General features: G+C 35.7%; 2 protein-coding genes across 6 annotated transcripts in view; one reads left to right on the top strand and one right to left on the bottom strand.

Moving 5' to 3' along the window:
• Positions 1-26350, top strand: part of CCNH (cyclin H) — a 75653-nt gene that overhangs the window by 33912 nt on the left and 15391 nt on the right. The window contains exon 9 of one of the 5 annotated variants that reach the window (XM_066273759.1): positions 562-3426. The exons of 3 other annotated variants lie outside the window; for them this stretch is intronic. In XM_066273759.1, coding sequence (XP_066129856.1) covers positions 562-585 — 24 coding nt within the window. In that variant the 3' untranslated portion in view covers positions 586-3426. Of the gene's footprint in view, positions 1-557; positions 3427-26350 lie in introns of those variants that run through there. One more of the 5 variants, XM_066273757.1, reaches the window with a different exon arrangement.
• Positions 1118-26350, bottom strand: part of RASA1 (RAS p21 protein activator 1) — a 114708-nt gene continuing 89475 nt past the window's right edge. Inside the window, exons 13-25 of the mRNA XM_066273755.1 lie at positions 24801-24878; positions 22845-23002; positions 22277-22353; positions 20779-20951; positions 20299-20458; positions 18407-18549; positions 16484-16599; positions 15648-15734; positions 13294-13361; positions 10599-10687; positions 9130-9207; positions 6174-6308; positions 1118-4939 (exon numbers count right to left, since the gene is read on the bottom strand). Of these exons, the coding sequence (XP_066129852.1) occupies positions 4856-4939; positions 6174-6308; positions 9130-9207; positions 10599-10687; positions 13294-13361; positions 15648-15734; positions 16484-16599; positions 18407-18549; positions 20299-20458; positions 20779-20951; positions 22277-22353; positions 22845-23002; positions 24801-24878 (1446 nt within the window). The 3' untranslated portion in view covers positions 1118-4855. The remainder of the gene's footprint in view (positions 4940-6173; positions 6309-9129; positions 9208-10598; positions 10688-13293; positions 13362-15647; positions 15735-16483; positions 16600-18406; positions 18550-20298; positions 20459-20778; positions 20952-22276; positions 22354-22844; positions 23003-24800; positions 24879-26350) is intronic.

Raw genomic sequence — 26350 nt, 5'->3', positions numbered from 1 at the left:
CAGGGTGAAAGCACTAACACACACACACACACACACACACACACACACACACACGATGTATGTGTGGAGGGTGGTTTTGAAAGCCTTCATTTTTTTTTTTGTATCCTTCATGTACATTGTCTATTAATTACAGGAATTTCTCTCACATCTTTCTTAGTCTCTTTGAAGCAGTATAATAGTTACTTTATGAAGAATCCTATGGTCATAAAAAGCAGCAGGGATAGACATACATCCTAAAAAAATTTTGCTCTATCTCTTACTCTCCAAGGATTCTTCTCCTACCCTTAAAAAGAATTATACCTGGCAAGTCAGGTATAAATAAATAATCAGAGGCAAAAGGTTATTACTATAACCTTTGTTCCTGACATTGGAATGTCTGGTGAGACCATGCCATATTTACTATATGATTAAAAATCTACAGATTTTCCTGGTTTATCTATCTTCTGTAATCTGCATAGGAAAAGGAGAAGACTTTCCTAAAAGGAGGCAAGAAGGTCAACAGTGCTGGTTACGGTTAAGTAGAATGTTATCCTTACTACATCTTTTTTCCTTCTTAGGAAGAATGGACTGATGATGACCTGGTAGATTCGCTCTGACTATTTACAATTGATTTGTCAATGCCTACAAATCAAGGATGATCTGGCATTTAAAATGAAATAATGTGAAAGCATCAAAATATAGTAAACTATTTACTTGGAAGTTCCTTATTTTCAGGGTAGCCTTCATGTGAAATAAAACATCTTCAGAGGACCCAGAATAATAGCACCTGATTCATATCAAATTAGTCTTTCTATAGTAGCCAAAATAAAGCTGTAAATTTGCCTCTTGTTTTAAACGAAAGGCAATAAGCAAACATCTGTTTTGAAAAAAGGCACCAAGAAAAACAAGATGTAGTAGTCTGCTTTAAACATGCTAGGAAATGCTTTTTGCCCTCTAGAAATGTTTATATATGGCTTCTCAGCTGCCATCCTGATATACTTAGCTATTTGTATGTTACTACTTACTGAACTATGGAATGTACTTCAACTGTTTCATAGTACTGAAAGCTTGTCAACCAGGAATATTTGTTTCCTCAATTAGTTAACTGCAAACATTTCTTAATGGTTTTTTTTTAACAAAGAAAGCAATCAAACAGGCAGTTTTTAATAGCTGTCCAGATAAAAACCTTAAGTTGCTAAAAGTAAAAAAGGTGGTAGCAAATCATATATTCAGTTTTATAATTAACCTAGTAGATTACCTGAGTGAATCTATATGTATATTTCACTAGAAAATTTTCAGATTAAATTAATTAAAAGAAAGGAGTGGATATAAAAATATTAAATGCACAGACTGGGGCACCAAATGGCTTTAGTGTGGATCATGATAAATTACTAACGCTCTCTGTGCCCGTTTCCCAAGGTGAAAATGAGGAAAATAATGCTGACTGCTCACAGGATTAATTAGGACGCCTTTATATACTAACTGTTCAATAAATGTTGGCCATTATAACATTTGTTTATTAACTGTAATCTTACTCAGTTTCTAAGTTGGAACCAAATTATAGATGTCATATTTTTCTCTGGAAAACTGGTTGGGAGGCATTCTGAGAAACTCAGCTGCCCTGGGTCTTTTTTATGGATACACCCTCTTCACTCATTGCATCCCTTGTTGCGCTTTCCATTGGAGTCTAGGTACTGTTCTGATAACACCTTAGTATTTGAGGGCAGTGTTTACTATTTGTGTATTCTCTAAAAATAACATTTTAGGTAGAGTTTTTCTGATTTATTTTTAGTGTCCTTCTCATTGAGTAAGAGGAATAAAACTCAGGAAGTATGGAGTGGAAGAAGCCTATATTGATCCTCTTCTAGTTCAGGTTAAGTACCAGTGCTGTGGGGCTGGAGACAATTGGAAGCTGTTCAGAGATAGCTGTTCAGAAACAAGCTGTTACCTTGTTTCTTTAGGTCACTAAACCTGGCATCAGAGCAAAGGCCACATTTATCTCAAATTTTTTTATCCAAGCCCCAGTGTAGATGTTTTATTTCATGATTGACTAGCTAGTTACTGTAAGGAATGCAAAAGTAAAGAACAGGTTTCCTAGTATAGCAGGGGTCCCCAAACTACAGCCCGCAGGTCGCATGCAGCCCTGAGGCCACTTATCCGGCCTCCACCGCACTTCCTGAAGGGATCACTTCTTTAATTGGTGGTGAGAGGTACAGGATGCATCCACATCCTATGCTCCCGGAGTACTGTATGTGGCCGCGCCGCAAAGCGTGGCATCGCTCACGTGCAGTACTACTTCCGGTGACGCGGGATGCACGCATCAGGGCTAGCAGTGACAAATATGGAACCGGACATTGACCATCTCATTAGCCAAAAGCAGGCCCATAGTTCCCATTGAAATATTGGTCAGTTTGTTGATTTAAATTTACTTGTTCTTTATTTTAATTTTTTATTTATTTTTTACAGAGACAGTGAGTCAGAGAGGGACAGACAGGAACGGAGAGAGATAAGCATCAATCATTAGTTTTTCATTGCACGTTGCAACACCTTAGTTGTTCATTGATTGCTTTCTCATATGTGCCTTGACCGCGGGCCTTCAGCAGACAGAGTAACCCCTTGCTGGAGCCAGCGACCTTGGGTTCAAACTGGTGGGCTTTTCCTCAAACCAGATGAGCCCGCGCTCAAGCTGGCGATCTCGGGGTCTCGAACCTGGGTCCTCTGCATCCCAGTCCAACGCTCTATCCACTGCGCCACCGCCTAGTCAGGCTTGTTCTTTATTTTAAATATTGTATTTGTTCCCGTTTTGTTTTTTTATGTGCAGTGTGCATAGAGATTTGTTCAGTTTTTTTTTATAGTCCAGCCCTCCAACGGTCTGAGGGATAGTGAACTGGCCCCCTGTGTAAAAAGTTTGGGGACCCCTGTATTATAGCTTAAGAGACAAACATATTTTAAGTTTTGTTTTTTAAAGAAGTAAAAGGCTGAAGAGGGAAAAGCATTTCAGACTGAGGAATGGCATATGATAGGTCAGTACTGCTAGAGACTGTAGTGTGATTACAGGGAGAGAACCAAATTGCCTAACACTAAGGTTTTAGACCTTTCTAAATATTGTCAAAATAGGTATTTCAGAGATGTCACTAATTTATACCCCTTCCAGGTCTATCCTGTGACACGAAGGAAGGACACCAAGTTGGATACTATTATGGTTGTTAAGTGAAAAAAGCACAAGGGATGGAAAAGAGGAAAGTAATATGGTACAGATACAAGAAAGGGAAAACTGGAATTGCTTGAAAAAGTAGTACAGGGTATGTTCAGTTTTTAGCTTCCACAGTTCAACTATGTTTATACTACACCAGTGCTAGCTGCTCCACAGAAATCTTCCCCAGAAACTTCCTACATTAACACTTTATTCTATCCCTCTGATTGACAAATTGCTGCTCTTGGGATAGAGGCCTTTAAAAAATTGATTTACTGTCGGGCCTGACCTCTGGTGGTGCAGTGGATAAAGCATAACCTGGAACACTGAGGTGGTCAGTTCGAAACCCCCGGCTTGCCTAGTTAGGCACATATGGGAATTGGTGCTTCATGTTCCTGCCCCCTCTCCAAAATGAGTAAGTTTAAAAGAAAACTTTATTTGCTGTTGGAAATGCTTTTCCTAATATACTGCTCACAAAAATGGGGATTTTTTTTATCACTTCATAAAGTTTTGTGAGCAGTTTGTGTCACTTAGCTCCTGTCTCCCCACTTTGATATGCCGTTGCTCTTTTTATACGCCTTCCATTCTCCTCCCTGTACAGTTTCAACTGTCTGTAAATAAGGAAGAAAACGAAATTAAATGCTTACCTGTATTTAGACAGAAGTAATTGATTATTTTATATCCCTTGGTTTTATTTTAACTTAACTCTTTTGAATACTTCACAAAAATACACATACAGAAGCAAATAAAACTATACAAACTAAATACCTAGCAGATACAAGTAGTCAGAAGTTCAAAGCTGAGTAACTGTTAAGTGACTTGACAAAATTATAAAAAATCAACTTGGAATTAATGAATACTTTGAACAAAAAGCATTCTATGTTTTCTTAAAAATACAAAAGAAATTGGTAATCTATAAAATGGATGAATGGGTAACATGCATTGATCAGTACAATGACCAATAGTATTTATTGAATTCAAAATATTTACTGTTGTAAACATTTTAAAAAAGCATTGAGATCTAAATACAATCTTTGAGTTTGAACAAATAAGTGGCATGTTTAAAAAATAAAGCTGATGAGCAGAAGATCCATCCATTCTATATATTTTCTTTCAACAATTCCAGCAAGAGAAATAGCACAGTATTTTTAAAAAGTATACAGCAAAGATTGTTCCTATTATGATGGCAAACTCTGGAAACTGTAAATACAAATAATAGTCATTGAACAGTCAAATGGTCATATTCCTAATATGAGGAAGATAACAGAACAGTCTGCAATCCAGTTATACTCGATTGTTGATAGAGAATGCTTTTTGTCAGTTGATTTCATAGTTCTGTTTCCAAGACAGCAAAACTTTGGCAATTGGATGTATTGAAAATACATTCTTGAAGTTCAAGCTATAGTCATAGCATTCTGCTGTATGAAAGGTGATCTGCACACCAAGGCTCAGAGGCTGATAAAGATGGATTCCATATGTGGAAAAGTGCAATATCCTGCACAGATAGCTTACAGAGCTGCTGGCACACTCACCAGCAGAATCTAGAGTTTTCTTTGCATAGCTCACACATCACTGGAATGTGGAAAGGTGTGCTATTTTTTGGCAAGAGCAAAGGAGACATACTGATGTGAAATTACAGTGGTGGGCATGCTGAATCCATGCAGAACACTTGGGTGAAGACTGCTACCTGATGTCATTGGTTTTTGTATACTGGTTTTGTTTTTGTTGAAGCAGTTCTGTTATAGCCAGAAGCTTTTTCAGTACATGCTAGACAAGAAAAAAATGATATAAAAATTAGTAAATGAAAGCTCAGTCAGGGATAGAGATGTGGATTTGAAAAAGGCCGTAATAGTACCATTCTACTGAAAACAAAATTGTGAAAGCTTCCAAAGGATTGAATAGTTTTGGTCATAGTGTTAAAATAGAATTTTTTTTACACTAAAGTGACCAGAAATTCATGTGTTTGGCATTCTTGTATAGACTTAGGCAAGAAAACAGATTTCTCATTATAAACGATACACACATCTTAAACCCAATAAGCAAGGGCAAACAGCTTAGAGTCTAGTGAACACTTGACATCGGCCCAAACCCTACAGTAAGAATTTTAGCATGTATAGCAAGTACTATAAACTAGCCCCAGTGTAGCAAGGAGACATCATACATGCCATAGGCACATAAGTAGGCCCATAGTACACTAAGTTTCTAAAGTGATTAAGAACCTTAATGAGCCAAATCATTATCTTAAACTTAACTTTGGAATATCAAGTTGAAGAAAAGTCAGTCTTTGAATCTCTGCTATGAGATCCCTCCCTGCCAAATGGTTGGCTGGCCAGTGTAGTGAGGCTACCCAGGAAGAGCTCATTAGAAATGGCTATTTCTAACGTCACACTCTAGAACTTCTGTACTAGCGCTTGAAGTATTTTTATTAAGCTTCCTGAATAATTCTCATTTTTCTGACAGTTTGTGAGTCACTTGGCCATGTACTTTGTGTGAGACAAAAGTAAAAGCCAATTACTGTTTGACTTACTAGTTCATATGCCATTTTCACACATGCCACTGAAGTATATGAACATCACTTTTCAGTCAAGTTAACATTAATTTAGATTCAAGAGCAAGATTTGACTATTGCTGCAGTATCAAAAATATATAATCCTAGGCTGAGCTTGTTATTATTCCTGTCTGCTGAGATCTTATGGATTATGGTTCATTCTTTAAAATGTAATATAACTTATAAAAATGCTGACCATAATTCAGCTACTTACTCTGAGATTTTTTTTATATATTTAAGTCTGAATGATGTTTTATTTTTTATTTTTTAATTTTATTTTTATTTATTCATTTTGGGGGGGGAGAGAGAGAGGAGAGGAGAGAGAGAGAGAGGAGAGGAGAGACAGAGAGAGAAGGGGGGAAGGAGATGGAAGCATCAACTCCCGTATGTCTACTCTGAGATTTTTAAATGCTAATAAAACATCACTGTTAAGGAAAACGTGCTAAAACCTACCTGCTGTGCACCACGCTCATTACTGAGTGTTCGCAGTTCATCTGAATGGGCCACACAAATCTCATGCAATGCTGCTAAATCACGTGTCAGGTCAGTTCTAGAATGCTCTGTAGTGTCTGGAAGTTCAGGAACATTCTTAAAAGGAATCATAAAGCTGCACTTAGAAATATAACTCTTAAATTCTCTTCTGAAAAGATATTGGTTATAGTAGAATTTTTAACACATAATATTTTCAAAATATACAGTGTGGTCTGTAAAGTCATGGTGCACTTTTGACTGGTCACAGGAAAGCAACAAAAGACGACAGAAATGTGAAATCTGCACCAAATAAAAGGAAAACTCTCCCAGTTTCTGTAGGATGAGGTGGCAGCATGTGCGCATGCACAGATTATGACGTAACACTGCGTATACAGCGGAGCAGCCCACGGCCATGCAAGTCGAGATGTGGACAGTACAGAGGAAAGTTCAGTGTGTTCTGTGGCTTGCTAAATTCGAATCCGTGACAAAAGTGCAACATGAATATTGGCGCGTTTATAACAAAGCACCACCACATAGGAATAACATTACTCAGTGGGATAAGCAGTTGAAGGAAACCGGCAGTTTGGTGGAGAAAGCCCGTTCTGGTAGGTCATCAGTCAGTGACGAGTCTGTAGAGGCTATATGGGATAGCTACCTAAGGAGCCCTAAAAAATCTGTGCATGAGCCCACATTGAACTGCACTGAATAGGTATGAAACTGGGAGAGTTTTCCTTTTATTTGGTTCAGATTTCACATTTCTATCGTCTTTTGTTGCTTTCCTGTAACTGGTCAAAGTGCACCATGACTTTACGGACACACTGTATTCAGAAGTTATATGTAATATTCAGTGCTAATTCTAATAAACTGATCTGTGACTTTGGTATTCACATCAAACCCAGTTGAGTTTCCTACACAGCATTATAGAACATTGTGTGTTATTGTTGCTATTCTAAATAAACAGGTTTCCTAAACTTTGTAAGAGTTGTTTTTTGTTTTTTTTTAAAAATCTGGAACACATGCCAAACAATGTTAAGTACTGATTGTTAATGTGGATTAAACTTAAAATTCCTCCATTCTTTCAGATTGAATTTCATTATATTAATACTGTAGTTTGTCAAAATTTATCAGCATATATAAGAGCTACATTATAAAAATGGGATGAGAACCTGTCAGGCCTATATATAATTAATTATCTGTGAGTTATTCCCCAAATACTTGCAAATATATGGAAATGATAGTGATGTTTATGGTACTTCAGCTAGGGCTCATAAAGTAATGGTCTATATCAGAAGTTGATAGTGATTATTAGCATTAATACTGATGCTATTTTGAGCCTTTAGAATAAAATTTAACTTGGGCTTCAGAATGGTGATGGTATTTGCTAAACATTCCTAAATACAGTATAAAGAAACAATTAGAACATAATTCATTCTTTCTTATTAAATGACTCATTCACTTATTTGTTCAGTGAATGAGGATTATAGAAAAGGGCACTAGTATTTGCCTTCAGAGAGCTTATAGTGTAGTAGACATAACCAAAGTAAACTCATAGTAACACAGAATTAATTATATACATGACATGTAGAGGATACTTTGGAAGCAAATGAAAAGAAATTCAGATTCAGGGCTCAGCAAAGCCTTTCTGAAGATATCTGAGGGGAGTCTTGAAAGTTAAATCTGATTTCTACAGCTAGTAAAGGAACAGAAGAATACGAGGAGGCTGGGAAGAGTGTTAAAATAGCAGGGTTCCAAGCATTTTGAAAAGCTAGATTACATGTGTCATTACTAGGAAAGTGATAAAGATATACTGTAGACATTTACGACAATATGGAAAATGGAATCCCAACCATGAATCTGAAAACCTAGGAATATGGCTTAGGATAAAACAAATGACTTAAATATTGGTAAGCGGTTTTCACACAGCTCCTTAAACATGTAAAAATGTTTTCCAATCACTGTCCAACCATATCTTTTAGACATTAGAAATATTTCTATCTTTAAAATGTCTCAGGAGTTTAACATGTGGAAATAAAATAGACAGTATTTGCTCCTTTATTTCTCTATTTCATTATAAATATGAAGCTATGCTGTAAGTAACTTACAGTTTTTTCATGCCTGAGGTTGCCAAGTAGGGGTCCACAGGCAGACCTGATAGGTTAGACTGCACAGTGAGGTGGGACCTGTTTCTGTTAACTGAATTTGAATGCGATAAAGCAGAACACAAGCACCTCAATCTTTTACCCTAGTCCTCCCTAATGCCATACACCTGTTTCAAGTCCATATCTGTTCCCCTTCTGGTTTCTATATATCTTTATGAACTGAACTGCTAATATATTTGTTTTAAATTAAGTCAATATCTGAACATTTATAACTAAAGTAAATTTTACTAAGGAATCTAGGGCCTTAGAAATTTTATTTTCTTTAAAACTCTATTCTTAATTTCATAATCACTTTTATAAAGTCCCAAGTAAGGCATAGATATTCCCACTGACTAAAGTGTTAACAGCAAATCCATGTATTTCATTAGAAAGCCACAGGAACACACATTCTCTGGTCCATTTACTTATGAAAATGATCAGAATTGTAGGTCATTCATCTTGTTTCAAATTCCTCACAACAGAAGCAAAAAAGTAGCTAAGGCAGCCAAAGAATGTCACAGTAGTTAGGTGGCTAATAGAATAATGAAAGACAAAAACAGAAACTAGAAAAGAACACAAATTGAAAAGCCCCAATCATGTATGCTTGCTGTGTAAACCATTTACACTAAGAATAAATTCAGTGTAAGAATAAAACTAGTTAAAGAATTTCTTTAAGAAGGTAAACGAAAATATGTATAGCTCTTTTTAGTTCTGGATAGAAAATCTAAAAGTTGCTGCTAAAATGAGTTCACTTGGCTATACTATAGGTATTAAAGTACTTGAAAAATTTGTATACATACCCCAAGTTCATCTAAAAACATGATCATACGATGTTTGTTACTTTTGATGAAAGGATTGACACCTTCCATATAGGGCTCCTATAAATATAAAAATAAAAAGCTTACTAGATGCATCAAAAACACTGATCTGATGTATACTGCTCACAAAAATTAGGGATATTTCAAAATGAATATGAAGTGATAAAATATCCCCTAATTTTTGAGAGCAGTGTATATAACAAATTTACATGTAGCAAGAATCCTTATACATCTGTCCATTAGTAATAAATGTTCACAAGAATCATATAGTGACAATATTTTCATTCTCATATAAGCAAACAGCTATACTAAGGAACTGGACTATTTTAATGGAAGAATATATATTCTGGAATGAGCACAAAGTAGAACACACAGCCTAGCAGACACAAACTGCTTATACTGTAATTCATTCAAATAATTACTGAGAAACGATTATTTGCCAAGCACTAAGACAAACACGGGCTCACACTGGTCGGAATATAGCAGACAGGGCATTCAACTACAGTGTGATAAGGACTGCCTAGGAAAACAGATGACCTAGACCTATCTTGGGGCTCAGATACATTCAAAAGCTAAGCATACATCGAAACTGCTCCTCATATTAAAATCTTAAGCCTATTTAAAAATGGTGTCAAACAGGAAAGGGTAGTTTGGTTTTAACACAAGTTCTCTTCAAATCAGTAAGAAACTCATTAAGGAGATGCTGCTCAAGACATCACTTGTTAATTCCAAAGAGAGACATGAAAAAATTATTCAGTTTCTCTAACAGCAATGAAATATAAAAAGTTATATCATGCCTATCTTTCGAGGCTATGGGGAGCAAAAAGTCTTAGTTTATTCCAAAGTTACTTTAAGGAAATAACTGGATACATTTGAGAGGAAGTATATATAAGGACACTTGTTACAACAATATTGATAATAGGGGCAAATCAGAAGCCATGTAAATATCCAAGAGAACTACTTAACATCTATATACATGACAGCATAGTAAATAATCGTTAAGAACAAAAAGACAGTTAAATGAAGTTGTTACAAATTGACAGAAGCAGGTAACAATATGATCCCTACCCAAATATTAACAGTTCTTAGGTTGTAGGATCCCACATGGGTGTTTAAAAAGCCCATCCAAGTTTTAAAATTCAAAATGAATGTTTACTGTGAAATAAATTTTTAAAAATGGATTTGAGTGTATTTAAACATAGGCTGGCTGGTTTTTATATTTAAAAGTGGGAGATATGAGTGTATTGGAAATGGTAAATAGATTTCTATAATGGCTAGAACTAGTTTTTAAAATTCCATTATTAAAATGTAAAATCTAAACATTAAAAATATATCAACATACCAACAAAAACAAGTTTTTTTAAGAAATGTTATAAATATACTTAAGCTGTATTTTATAATTTTATCCAAGTTTCATTCATAGATACTTTAAAGAATCAAAACATTTTTACCTTAGCTCCAAATTCCACAAGATTTGCTAAGTTCTGCACAGACTTAGCCACTAAGATCAGTGTTCTTGCAGCAATAGGAGATGGGGAATCTGTAAGAATTGGGTAGAGCTGATGAGGCCAACTCCAAAAGTACTTCCAGATAAAACCATTACAATCTTAGACTTTAATATTCTTTACTGTTGAAAATACTAATGTTCTCCCATTCAGAAAGTGTTTTGGGTTTTTTTTAATGTGTAACCTGTATAATTCAAAAGAACTTGAGTAAAAGGGAGAATACTGAACACGCTTATCAGTGCTTTTAGTTTTGGGGAAAGGGTGCTACCAGACTCAGCAATTCCCCAGTGGTGGTCACAACACCTCAAGCTTGAGCTTATCACTAGAAACAAACTGTCACTACACTCTCTGTGACAATTTACAAAGCTAGTATCAACCTACTCAGGTTAGCAATTTGCAACCTGATCAATTCTCGGCTCCAAATCTCCACTGACTACAAATACTTCACTATTTATTTTTTAATTTTTCCATTGATTTGAGAGAGAGAAGAGGATAGGAGAGGAATAGGAGAAGGGAGAGTAAGAGAGAATCAACTAGTTTCACTTAGTTATTCCATTTAGTTGTGTACACATAGCTTGCTTCTCAAAAATGCCCTAGCTGAGGATTGAACCCGCAACTCTGGTACACCGGGCTAATGCTTGATCCACTGAACCACCCAGCCAGGGCCAAATAATTCATTTTAAAGCTCAATAACAAAAATAAAGACTAGGACCTCTCCTCTATTTTTAAGAGAAGAACATAGCAATTTAATAAGCTTTTAAAATAAAAGATTAGTCAGGAAATACAGACTTAATACAGATTGTAGGATATAAATGAAAAGTATGTGTGGCTATTAAATAAATATAAACCCTGAAACGAATTATTTAACATGGGCCTGGCCGGTTGGCTCAGTGATAAGTGTTGGCCCGACATATGGACATCCTGGGTTCAACTCCCAGTCAGGGCACACAAGAGAAGCAGCCATCTGTTCTCCCCGGCCCCTACTCTCCCTCTTCTCCTCCCACAGCCAGTGGCTAGATTGGTTCGAGTCGGCCTGGGTGCTGAGGATAGCTCAATTGATTTGAACATCAGCCCTGGTTGGGGGTTGCCGGGTGGATACCAGTTGGGATGCATGTGGGATACTGTCTCAGTATCTCCCTCCCCTCCTTTCACTTAAACCCAAAAAAACCTAAACTGTGCTCTTTGTAGCTTAAGCTGTTACACTATCAATAGTATTGAATAGTGGTTCAAAGGCCAACACTCAAATCTTTCCAAAAGAATTCTAAACCCTTCTTTTTTTTTTTTTTTAATAATTTTTATTTATTTATTTATTCATTTTAGAGAGGGAGAGAGAGAGAGAGAGAGAGAGAGAAAGAGAGAAAGAGAAGGGGGAGGAGCAGGAAGCATCAACTCCCATATGTGCCTTGACCAGGCAAGCCCAGGGTTTTGAACCAGCAACCTCAGTGTTTCCAGGTTGACGCTTTACCCACTGCGCCACCACAGGTCAGGCCTAAACCCTTAATTCTTAATAGAACATAGATTCAGCCATTTTAGTAGCAACGGAAGACAATGACAGAGATGAGATGGCTATAAAGATAAAAATTAAGATATTACTAAAATTTTTAATACAACTTTGAGCTTCAAACTATTAAGATAAAAATGGTTCAGGTTCCTTCTTTTAACTTTTTCTTTTTTAATTTTATTGATTTTAGGGAGAGAGAGAAGGTGGGGAAGCATCAACTCATAGTTGCTTCTTGTATGTGTCTTGACCAGGCAAGCCCTGAGGTTTTGAACCAGTGACCTCAGCATTCCAGGTCAACGCTTTATCCACTGCGCCACCACAGGCTTTTTAATAACAGATCATTATTACATTCATAGTCACAAATATCACCTACAACATCTGAAAGTCATTGCTGAGTCTGGCTTATCAGAGTTTAAAATGGCTGATTAACATTATATGATATAACTGGTGACAAGAAATCTCTATAGGAAAATCTCTAATCTCTAAAGAGCCACTTTCTTTTTAATTATTCACAGATCACTACTGCAGCTGTAGCTCACAGAAAGTTTTTCTTCCCAACCTGAAAAAACTAGGAAACAGATAGGAAATAGTCATATTAAGTTTGAATCACAGGTAGAGATGGAAAATAAAAGTGGTCAGTAATGCCATCTCAGGCTTCAGATATTAGATGGAAAAGAAAGGGAAGAGCAAAATGGCAAGAAAAGGTGAAGTAGCAGAAGGAAGGAAAAAGAAAAGGAAGGGTACCATGGAGTATTTTACATACCAAGTCTCATACATAATTGGGTATTTAATAAAACCAAACATAAAATAATGTGCAACCTTACCAATAGAATTAAGTTTTATCCTATTTATTTGGTGACAGACAGAGAGGGACAGACAGACAGGAAGGAAGGGAGATGAGAAGCATCAATTCTTCATTGAGGCACCTTAGTTGTTTATTGATTGCTTTCTCATATGTGCCTTGACCGGGGGGGGGGGGGGGGGGGGGGGGGGGGTGGAGAGGGCTTGCTCAAACTGGCGACCCTTGGGGTTTCGAACCTGGGTCCTCCACGTCCGAGTCTGACACTCTATCCACTGCACCACTGCCTGATCAGGCTTATTGTAATTTTTAAATTTTTAAATTTATCAAAACATAATTACCTGAGATGATATTAAACATCCGTGGATTCAGGATGGCAGGACAGATAAGTCGAAGAAAAACAAAACCACTGAATGGGAAGAAAACAAATATTTTTTAGAAAACTAATTAAAATAATAAAACTTTTAATACTTATAGAACCATGAACTTTGAATATAGGAACCACAAACATTAAGAAAACAGCAAAAATATCTTCCTTTAAGAACATATGTATCTTATGAAACATAGTCACCTTTGCAGAATTTGGAATTTTAGATTTACTTTGGACAGATTTAAATTCTATCTATAGTATTTACTGTCTTGGCTATTATTTATTCCATTCTAGTATACATTTTAAATTTAATTTGAGAAACTTGTGTTCTTAAAAACATTAAGAATTTCCAGAAAAACTACAGGAGCACAGATAAACCTTTTTATGGATACGCTGTCCTGGAAGATCCTAGAACTTCCATTCTCGCACTTCTTTTTATTTAAACAGAACAACCTAGTAAAGTCTGTTATAAATCAAGTTGGTTCTATTGATTTTGTTGATGAGTCATAAAAATAAGATTACATTTCAACAGAATGCTGTAAAGCTTTCACGGTCATAAATAAAAAGATGTTAGGCTTTCTCAAGTTAAAAAAATGTTCTCAAATTACAAAATAATAACAAAAATAAAAAGTGGTGTAAAAGGACATGGCTCACCAACATTGTCTGTGATTTTCTTGCTATCTTACTCGGGGAACAATGAATAATGTAAAACTGCAAGCTGGTTTAGCTTTTTCCCAGCCTGCCCCCTCAGTTACTGACAGGAGTATATATTGTCATGTCGACAGCGTTTCTCTAATTTCCTTTTAGTAGTAATCCAGACTAATAATTGACTTCTTGCCCCTTGTAAGGACAAACATTATTCCCAAAATAGTTGATAAAAATCCTTTTCGAGATTAAAATATTCAACAGTTTCTGTTCTCTGTTAGAGTGGACAACCCAACTTTCTCAGCATTTACCTTCCAACTTACGACTATGCGAATTTTGGACTCTTAGAAAGTGAAAAACCTACTTCTCAGCATTAATACAATTAGAATATACAGCAACAATCAATTACTGTCTTTAAATTTGGGTTTATTTTTGATTTATGAAGAATCTGGTATAAATTCTACTTGAACAAACTTGATACTTAAATAGGTCTAGGAGTCTAAAATATAACCTGGCAACATCAATCCATGAACAGTTTTCAGTATGCAAATCTACTTTCAACTTTAAGAGGAATATTAGGTACCTATGCATATATTTAAAAGCTTATTAGGGAGAGAAATAATCACCTTGGAAATAAATGCCCCTTAAAATACCGTACAGCATCAAATAATCCACATAAGCAGAATCTATTGCTGTACTTCCTTCGCAAATATACTTGTTTGAAACTTGTAGTTTATAAAAGTGTTAATTTACATCACACATACAGCTGTGCTGAAACATATGCTTATAATTCTATTTTACTGTCAATCACTACTAAAGCCGAGAAATATGTAATCTACAATTCTGAAAAATTTATGTCATATGATTCTAAGACTTTATCTGAAAAAAAAGTAGCAGCCTCTACAAAATTTAGGTAGAGGGCCAGTTTAACACACATTTTCAAAACTGTAAGATGGTGTTTTTAGTGGCTGGCTATGGATGCAACATGACTGGCCATATATATTCCACATAATAAATTACGTTATTATTATTAGACTACTATAATCTCTAATGCTTTTTCACCAAATTTCCAATTGGCTTAAATGAACTGGGGTAAGCTTAAGAAAAGCCTACAATAGTGTTAAGAATATTAGATCGAGTTTAAGAAGTTGAGTCTTTAGTTCTGTCTTAGCCACTAATTTTGCAATTCCTCTTAATTACCCAATGAGTATACTGCAGTACAACTTCAGAACTACAGGTTCTGGTGGAGATTAGCCCACAGTCACAGACTGTCTTACAAACCAATGAATACCTAAATGGTTCAATTATCGCTCTTCTTAGCACCAAATTAATATTTTTTTCTATTTTCCCTTTGTGTCACTGCTTCCCTTGTTTATAGACATGTATATATATTATATATGCAGATTTGTGTTATAAAGTTAGCAACAGATTTTGTAACTTTTAACCTTTATAAAATAAAAAGTCCAAATAGTTTACTATAAATGAATGTTTAGGTTTTTAAGAAAATGCAAAAGATATCTAAGGAATCTCATAGTAACTTCTCAAAAAGGAAATATTCAGCAGGGTTCCAAATAGAAGAAAATGGTCTTGAATTGTACACTGTATACTGTTAGTCTTGAAATTTTCATAATTATCCACTTGACTCTTAGCATGTACCAACAATGAGCTGCTCAGCCTTACCTAACAACTCTTGTTCTCATGGTTGTATTTGTAGGCCACTTGTGCTGAACAGATTTCTGTAAACAGCCATAAATATATCTCAGTGTCCTGCCAAAATAACACAATCATCTCAATCCAGAAAGCAAGTGAAAATACTGATCTCATTATACCCTAAGCTTAATTTACCAAATACATGACATTTTAATGCAGATGGCCTTTACCCCCAAAAAGTACTTGGGCTCAAAATAATAAAAAGAATCAAGTAAGTTTCCACCATTAATTTATTTAACCAGTTTAATAAATTCCACCATTTACTTTTAAGAAATCTACCATTTTTATTAACCCTTTGAGTAGTCAGTTTTTTGTTAACGCTTTGAGTGAGGACATACATGAATGTTCGTACTACTAAAGGGATAATGAGAAAAGTATCAAGATGAGGATACAGAGGAACTAATGAGTACAGGTTCCCGGGAGATAGATGTTGATTGACTTAAGTTAACAACTTCTTCCTGACTGAGTTCACTAACACCGGAAGCCATTAAGCAGCCTGGATAGATACGTGTCTTTTATCATTTCCTCAAATTAAGACTGCATGCTTGTATTCATTCCCCAGGTTATGTAAATCAGATATACAGGCTTGTATAAAAACATGATTTGTTTTATTTAATGTAAATATTTCATGCATTTCTTCAAGTCACTCTTTTTCCTTAAAAACAGTTCATTTTGTAAAGATTATAACCCTCTTTTCAAGGTATCATAACATTAGGACAGTAGAAAAGCTTACATGTTTTAGAAATAACAAATTTTTCAAAATGCACATGTACAATTCCTAATCATATTAAAATTTTACCACTTACGGTGGCAGTATTTCTGAAGCCATGAATATTTTCTCCACAAGCTCTGAAAGTATGTTCAATAGGTGTGCTAAATTAGTGTTCACATCTTCATTTTTTTCTAACTTTGACGGACTTAACTAAGAGAAGGAATAAATCATTAAAAATGCATCTTGGCAGTGATAAACACCAATGAATCATGGAAATCAAACAGTTGTTTCCAAGGTTCTCTATTTTTCCATTTTTCAATCTGTATTAGTTTTTTGGAGGGAGGTATAAATGGGAATTTTTAAGTAGTTTACACCATGAAACTTCTTGGGTTACTGTGAATTCCGAATTACAGCTGACTCTTGAACAACATCAGTTTGAACTGCACAGGCCTACTTATATGCACAGACTTTTCTAATAAATACCTTTCCTTTTTGGTTCCTGGTTGGGAGTCTGGATGCAGGTGGCTACTATATGCACTGATGCACACAATTTTACATATAGGGAACTGCACAGCCATAGACTTTGTGCTGTGGGGATCCTGGAACCACCCCCCCCCCCATGTATACAGAGGAACTACTAAGTTTTGGAGGAATCAAAAATTCTATGCAGATTTTTGACTGTGGGGGAATGAGTCCTGCACTGTTGTTCAAGGTTCAACTGTATTCAACTAAAGAGCAAGCTATAATTATTCGATTTTCAGTTGCTCTGGAATTGATACCAGTACTGTATTATAAAGTTCTATTCATTTACCAGATTTTACCATAGATTATTTTTACATATACATAAAATTGGATTAGACTTTATTTTAAATAATAGTATTTCAACTTAAAGACAAAAAAATCCAGTTTGAGCGGCCATGTAGTCACAAATATACTAGCAGTATTTACTGATTTAAATTACAGCCCCCCATGCCTAGTCTCTTTCCACCCCCACTTCTCTGTCCCTCCTCCTCCCACAGCCCTCCCCTCCCCTCTGGCTATTGCTGCCCTGTTATCTGTACATATGTGTTGTGTATATCTGATTTTGGCTATTTAAATAGGAAGAAACATCATACTGTCATAAAAATCTATCTTAATTCTACTTTTTTGAAGAAAAAAAATTGGCTTTTCTGAATGAGGTAAGACTTATTTAATGACTGAACCTTTCTCAAAATTTCTCTTGAAATGTAAGTATGCTGATATAGGATCAATGGAGTATATGCATCTATAGAAGTCTAAATTTCCCAGCCTGGATCCAGCACCCAGGCATTCTGCAAACTTGCTAAATTTCTGTAGCCTTTGCAGTTAGACTAACTGTGGTGCTACCCCAGGTTTTCAATATTAAATCATCACTTTATTCCCTTTAAGATAATTAGTAAAAATTGAGCAGTATTAACATTTGACAGCTCTCACACTGCTAATTCAAACGCAATTTCCTATTTTATTTTCATTATATATCTACAAATATGTTTGAGATTTTCTGTAGTTGCTCTACCATCAAAATGAAATGAGAGAATAGCCATGTATCTGAGACTCCACTCTTGATCTTAATGGTTTATTATGAATTTATACTACAGCCCCCTTTTAATTCTTTTGAGAGGATTATCTCATATTACAAAAATTCTCTTTAAGGGCAAATCTAAATGTTATGATATGCTACCAAGAATTTAAGTTTTAAAACAAGGCTCCTGCAGAAACTTCGGTTTGTTATTCACACGTTCTGAAGTAGCATATAGTTTTTATCATTAGTACAGTAGGAGAAATGATGAAGTACTGTCATGAGTTTTTGGTGCAATCTGAGGTTTTTTATCCCAAAATAAAGTGAAAAACTCTTTTACATAACATTTTTAAAGTGGATTACAAAAGGTATAATTTAATAATTTTAGGAAGCTAATAAGTTTTTCATAAAACATAATTAACTATAAAGCATTAACTATTAAATGATTTTTACTCAAACTTAAAACATTAAATTCTTTACCTCACAAGACTGCTTGCTTTCCATTATCTTTAAAATAGAGTCTTTCAAAGCATGATGGACAAATTGTGTAGCAGTGGCTTTCATATACTGCTCCATCAAGGTGCTTGCAAGTGTTGTGGCTCGAAATAAAGTAGTGGCTTCATCTACGTAAATATTTTAAAAGAATATTTGTAAAGGATTGTACTAATGTGAACCAGCTGGAAATTAAATGAATTCATTTTTTTCTCAACCATTTTCTCTCAACAATTATAACCATTTAAGTATGACTATTTGTATTAAGTATTGATTATAATGACATCCTATATTCTATACATTTCACTCTTCAAAAGGCTTTATTACTTTATTAGCTCATAAACAGAAGGGATTAATACTAGCATGTTCTTATTTCTTTAACTAATAAATAAATAAAGGCTTAGAATGGTTAGGTGCCTTGTCTAAGACCGAAGAGCCAGTTAGTGACAAAACTAGGACCAGAATCCAGCTTTGCTGTCCACTAGCCCATGCTTTGAAAAATCTGAGTTAATTTCCTAATAAAAATGCAACATAGCCCTGGCCGGTTGGCTCAGTGGTAGAGTGTCGGCCTGCGTGCAGAAGTCCCGGGTTCGATTCCCGGCCAGGACACACAGGAGAAGCGCCCATCTGCTTCTCCACCCCTCCCCTTCTCCTTCCTCTCTGTCTCTCTCTTCCCTTCCCGCAGCCGAGGCTCCATTGGAGCAAAGATGGCCTGGGCGCTGGAGATGGCTCCTTGGCCTCTGCCCCAGGCACTGGAGTGGCTCTGGTTGCGACAGAGCGATGCCCCAGAGGGGCAGAGCATCGCCCCTGGTGGGCGTGCCGGGTGGATCCCGGTAGGGCACATGCGGGAGTCTGACTGTCTCTCCCCGTTTCCAACTTCAGAAAAATACAAAAAAAACAAAAATAAATAAAAAAAAAAAGCAACATAAAATCCCAACATAAATTATTAAAATAAGCCTAAAACATGTCAACATACCTAATGACTTTCAGTAAAATCCTTAAAAAAATATAAGTATTTCTAGAAAAGACCATCTCAGTGTAAAATAACTATCACCACTTTATCTTTCCTGATAAATCTACGTATTTTTACATTTTCTATGATTAGAAAGAAATAGTTTTAGATTTTGTAGTTTATTTGGGTAAGCATAGAGGCAAGCACTATTACTGAGTCAAAGTTCTTGTGAAAACGGGTTATTCTGATGTATCTATAAGCTGTTACAAAGCACTGTGTCCCAAACTACATTGCCGGGAACTACCTATCTGTAGACTCTAGAAATAAAATTCAGCTGACACCCAATTTTTGTGCAATCAGTAAGGAAAAATAAACAAGAGAACATGATATGTATACCAAACTATTCTTTTTTTGTTTGTTTATTTTTTTTTTATTATTATTCATTTTTAGAGAGGAGAGAGAGAAAGAGAGGGAGAGAGAGGAGAGACAGAGAGAGAGAAGTGGGAAGGAGCTGGAAGCATCAACTCCCATATGTGCCTTGACCAGGCAAGCCCAGGGTTTCGAACCAGTAACCTCAGCGTTTCCAGGTCGACACTTTATCCACTGCGCCACCACAGGTCAGGCCAAACTATTCTTAATAAAGCACTACGAGCCACTGAGCTGGACGCAGAAGTCACTTATGACTTGTAATACCAATTTGCCACACCAGAAACCTGTATTAGAAATACCAACCACCCATATTAGCCAGCATAAGAATCAGAACTGACATTCTAACTTTAATTTTTAATGAAGGAAAAAGAATAACTTATTTTGCAAGATGATTTAATGGTTTAATATATTCTAAGATATAATCCACATATACTTGATATGTAAAATCTAATTATTGACCAATTTTTAAAAGTTTCATACTAACACATTCATACTATACCTTCCATGCTTATTTCTCTGTCATTTAGTGTACATAACAACAATGATTCCAGCTTTTCATGAAGAAAAATCCTCAGCAGGATGCTAGCCAATAGTGTTCGGTCCTGTCCACATACATGTGATAAAGCATAGACTACATGAAGCTCCTTCTGCAGTATAAGCTACAAATGACATCAAGAAAGACTATTGAAAGTATATAGCATTAAGCATTCTCAGTGAGTTGAACAGAAAATACATTCTTTTATGTTCTGATATTTAGAATTATGTCCTATTGAATAAACATTTTTAAAAAATGTGTCGTAGCCTATGTATTTTTGTCTTTAAGACTGACCTCATCCTTCCAAAAGACCCTAACCCTCTCTGCCTGTCAGTGTGCATTAAGCTATAGAATTACTACATTTAACTTAATGGATCTTTTATTAAATGTTAAATATTTCTGTTAAACCATCACAAATAATTAGACTGGTAAGTAACTTAATACCTCTTTAAATTCACTGTATTCTTCTTCTGGCATGATTTTTTCCATAGAATACCGTGCTCGAACACGCAGGGATCCCGGTTCAATGCCTTTTAATGGTATATGGGAGCTGAGCAAAAACCATTCATCTGTGGCATGCCCTTTCTGTAACCGGCTCAACTGGCAGCGCATAAATACTTTGATAGAAAAACATCAAATGATTACTGTCTAAAAAGATGACACTATAAATTAGTCACACAAGTAAATTTTCCTGATATTTTGCCTCCTCTGTAGTGTTAAATGTTTTTTATTAAGTTTTCAGTGATACCACAAATTCAATACCAAATGGTTACTTCACTCATTTACTGAATGTCTGCTATGTGCCAGACTGTTACAGGCAGGGATATGGAAACAGACATGATTCAGACATGGTCTCTGACTTGCATGGAGCTCATAGTCTAGCCAAGAAGGCAAGAAATCAATTATGGTACAGTATGATAAGTGCTATAACAGTGGTTAATGATAATGGAGTACACAGAAATAAATCTAATTCAGCACATAGAAGTTAAAAATCCATTACAAACAGGTAACCCTTAAGCTGACTTTTAATAGGATCTGAACCTGTAGCTAAGGATAATGGCAGAGAAAGAGAGAGAAGAGAGAAAGAAGGTAGGGGCCACAAGCTCAGTCCAAGTAGAAGGTAGGGGAGATGCTTTTAAAATCCATGGATAATGTAAGAGCTATGAGAAAGCTGGTCGTACAACTAGAGAGAAGGCTATACAAAAGATTACATAGTAAGAGCAAAAAGGGAAGCGTGGATCAGAAAAGGGTCTTTCTTTTATGTCATCACTGGGGGCAGAGGTTAGATTTTATCTTCAAAGTAATGGGAACCACTAAAAAATGTTAAACATTTAAATAATATGGAAATTACAGAATGAACATTTTATAATGAAAAAGTCAGGCTCTTCCTTGTCAATACATAAAACTCTTTCTCTAAACCTGACTTTCTGACCTAATTGCTACCTATGTAAAGGGCTAACCCCACCGCCACTTGTTTTAGCACAGGCTGGGAGGAGGCGCGCTGCGGAGAGAAAAGCCTGGGAGGGTCTGACTACCCAAGTGAACAGTGCACTCATGTGTAAAGACAATGTTTATAAATAGAGGGCTTTTCTCCACTTACATGCGAAGTATAGGAAAGTAGGAAAAACATAAAAGTAGAAAAAAGGGATAAAGGAATAGAAAGATAACCACTGTTACTATGTTCTTGTTCTTCCTACTCACTGGGGAGGGGAAGGTGAATAGATATGGGACTCAATCTCAGCGGCTTAGGTTCAGAGCATGTACAACTTAGTCTCATCAAGAACTATTGATACTTCTGGCAGTAAAAAAAAAAAAGACTTCAACTTATGCTACTTGTACTTGTATTTTATTTTTGAATTTTCATTTTAGATTTACATCTCAATATGAATTTTAGAAGTATAAAAACCATTTTTCACTTTATAAAAATTTTATATCAACTTACAGATATCAGGATCTTTGCTTTTCTTTGTTTTATTACTAAGAGTTATCTCAAATCTGTTGATGTCAGGAGGAAGATCACTAAAGGAGCAAGGAGAAAAAGAATTAACAAAATGTCCTGGCATCAAACTATCTAATTCCTTTATTTCTAATATCCAGTAAGGCCCCTATTTTGCTACTGAACAACTTGAATGTGTTAGATTTACAATAATAAAAGATTCAAAACATGTTTTATAGCTTGATGTAGGGAAATACAAGCAAATTACACTTTCTCTACCATCTTTAACCTCAAATAAACCCTGGAAACTTTTGTAAACATTTTCTCTGTGTGTTAATAAGTTGTTTAGGACCTGTCAGTAATGTTAATTCATGTTAATGACTAGGTGAAAAGCAAAGGACACAGCCCGTTACTAATGTGAAGAAATACCACAGGGAAAAAAATATATGTACTATTAGAATGCCTTAACTTGGTAACCTGTTTTGATAGTTGAGAAACCCCCACCCAAAAAAGGGAACAGAAATGCTATATGGTAAAAGAAAATGACTAAATGTAATGATAAAATAAGACTTACTCAAAGACAAATTCTTCTGACCATACAGGGTTTTGCCCTTCCCTTGCATGAGTTTTTGCTACCTGGACACTGTTCAGGTAGATGTTGCAATATGGATTAGTAAAATGTTTTATTGGGAGTTTATGGGCTTCTTCAATATGTAAAACAAGACTGCTGACCTAAAGAAAGCACAAAAATTGTTATATCAGATATCAAGAATTATACATTAGGTTTCAAAAACAATTACTATGGATACAATTTTGTTTTACAAGTTATTCCTCTAATTATTGAATATTTTTGCAGAAAGAATGTAATACAACTTTTTTTTTAAGACTCATTTGGAAGATTTAATTTCTATCAAGAGTTCCACAGCTATAATATATATTTTTTATTTATTTATTTATTTATTTATTTATTTTCTGAAGCTGGAAACGGGGAGAGACAGTCAGACAGACTTCCGCATGCGCCCGACCTGGATCCAGCCGGGCAAGCCCACCAGGGGCCACGCTCTGCCCACCAGGGGGCGTCGCTCTGCCGCGACCAGAGCCACTCCAGCGCCTGGGGCAGAGGCCAAGGAGCCATCCCTAGCGCCCGGGCCATCCTTGCTCCAATGGAGCCTTGGCTGCAGGAGGGGAAGAGAGAGACAGAGAGGAAGGGGGGGGTGGTGGAGAAGCAAATGGGCGATTCTCCTATGTGCCCTGGCCGGAAATCGAACCTGGGTCCCCCGCACGCCAGGCCGACGCTCTACCACTGAGCAAACTGGCCAGGGCCTATAATATATTTTTAAAACACAGAAAAGGACACATTCGAAAACGCAGTGGTCTATTTTGACACCAAGACTTGAAGCAGCTACCTTCTAGTATCAGGTCCTCTTTTCCTTCCTGCCACCTACAACTTGCCTTAGGCAAGTCAGATTCTCTGAACCTCACCTTCCTCAGTTCTAAAATTAGGACAAAGTTTACAATGCAAGATGTTGTAAAGATTCAAAATAATATGTGTAAAACATAGCAGAGTACCTGACACATATGAAGGGTTCAAGAGAAACAGCTCTATATCATATTATACTTATAAATCATAATTTCACACAAGACACGATCTGTAAAAATTCAGCAATGCTTTTCCCTAGCTTACAACCTGTTAAAATATTTTGAGGACACACAGTGATTATGTGTATAAGGTAATTTCCTTGAGGAATCAGTCTTTTGGTTACAGAGAATATATCAATTGTAGTCACCTAAATAGCAACATTTATCCATTTCCAATAAAACAATATGTTAAAGTCACCAAGCTTATTAGAAATTGCCACAAGTAAAAGGAGTCACTGTGGTCAATTAATGCTGCACTAAACTTCCTCAAAACCCCAAGAATGTAAAAATTACTTAAATTTTTAAAACTTAATCTAAGGAGAACTATAAAGAAAAAAGGAAGTGGAGGATATAAAGTTGACTTTACATACATGGAAAAAGCCTAGCTTAACTCCATAAATGAACACAGAGGGTACTGTCAAGGTTCCGATAAGACAGTATATATAGCACAGTTATGTAATACGTTTCAAAAACAATTTCTACAAATGAATACTTCAAGATGATATTTTCAATAAGTGCCTTCAGTTCCACATTTTTGAAATAGGCCAAAATAATTTTTTTAAAGAAAAAAGTGCCCACATAATACATTGTTACTGTTGGTTTGGTATTGTTATTTTGAGTGGAAGAAAACCCCCCCTTGGTATGTATTCAAAAGATGGCATTATGAACTAAATACTAAGCAGGTACATAGAGAACATTCTCTTTCATAAAGAAAAAACTATTTCCTCTGCTACTGAAGCAAGTGGGAGTTTTAAAATGCCTGACAAGATTAATTTCTCTTAAGAACTCTAAAGAGTTTGAAATATTGCCCAAAACAGTTTATATAGAAATTAAGAACAAAGCAATAAAACAAAATGGGACAGGCACATATCAAATAAAAGTTAGGTTTCACCTGACGCAAGCGTTTATTAGATGTCCCTGGACTACTTTTCCGTAAATTACAAAATGCCTGCAGACCTTTCATCCAATCCTACAAAAAAATAAATAACAGCAATTCAAAGAAATATACTAAACTATAGTTTAGTTTCCAATCAACTTTTTGTAATTTGATACTTTTTCCCTTAAGATTGCCAATTCTAAACTCAAAGTATACTGAGTATACTTTAATATATTTGTACCCCAATAAAGTAAAATGACAAAAAAAAATGATTCTGTAGAAATTAATGTTAAGTATACCAATGAGTGACCATTACTTAGCCAAAAAAAAAACTTTGTGTATAGGTAAGCTGTTACACTTTAGGTATCCTAAGGCAAAATTAATGTCCTTTATGAAAGAAGGGCTGACTGCAAAACCAATAGGTAAAGTGATGACTAATTCGATGATAAGCATACTGTTTTTTAGATTTTATTTATTCATTTTAGAGAGGGGAGAGGAGGGGGGGGGAGAGAGAGAGAGAGAGAGAGAGAGAGAGAGAGAAAGGGGGAGGAGCAGGAAGCATCAACTCCCATATGTGCCTTGACCAAGCAAGCCCAGGGCTTCGAACCATTGACCTCAGTGTTCCAGGTCAACACTTTATCCACTGCACCACCACAGGTCAGGCAGTTGATGATAAGCATTTTTTAGAGCACAATATAAGTAGAAATTTATAAGGGGGTCTTAGTTATTTGCAAGTCTTTCAAATATAGCATTAGATTTAAATGTTTTTCAATCTAATATTCAAATTAAATTGTAGCTACATTTTTAATGTTTAGCCATTGAGTGCTCTAGAGAAAGGAGAAAAAAATTTTATGTTTATCAAAAATAAAACTAAATAGCATGACCAGTGGTGCAGCAGTAGATAGAACGTTGATCTGGGATGCTGAGGTCCCAGGTTCAAAACACTGAGGATGCCAGCTGGAAAACAGGCTCACCGGCTAAGCTGGAGCAATCAATGAACAACTACAATGCTGCAACTACAAGCTGATTCTTCCCATCTCTCTCCCTTCCTGGCAGAGTCAGTCTCTCTCTCTCTCTCTCGCTAAAAAAAATAAATAAATCTAAATATTTCACTTGAGCATGTTTCTAGAAAACTATACCACTGCTTTATACCATTGCTTTATTCAGTGTCTCTAATTTGTGGGTTATTTCAATAAATCTGAACTCTTTCAATGTTTAGAAACATCTTTATAGTAGAGCAAATTAAGACCACACCCCAATAAATTCAAATTAAAAAAAAAGAACAATTATTACAGATTTTATAAATAGAAAAGAATAACCAGGGATCTCATAGCCATCAAAGTAACAAAAACTGGATATACATACCAGTGGTATTTTTTAACCTTAAGTAGTACTTGGAAATACAGAATATAAAAGAATATATATAAATACACCAAGAAAAAGTTGTATTTTTTTAAATTGATTGATTTAGAGAGATAGATGTGGGTGTGTTGAGGGGGGGCAAAGCATCCATCTGTTGTACTTAGTTGTGCATTCACTGGTCACTTCCCATACATGCTCTGATG

Source organism: Saccopteryx bilineata, chromosome 4 (assembly GCF_036850765.1).
Source record: "Saccopteryx bilineata isolate mSacBil1 chromosome 4, mSacBil1_pri_phased_curated, whole genome shotgun sequence".
Classification (NCBI taxonomy): Eukaryota; Metazoa; Chordata; class Mammalia; order Chiroptera; family Emballonuridae; genus Saccopteryx; species Saccopteryx bilineata.
Note: the sequence above shows the minus strand (reverse complement) of the source record. Positions and strands in the feature narration are given on the sequence as shown.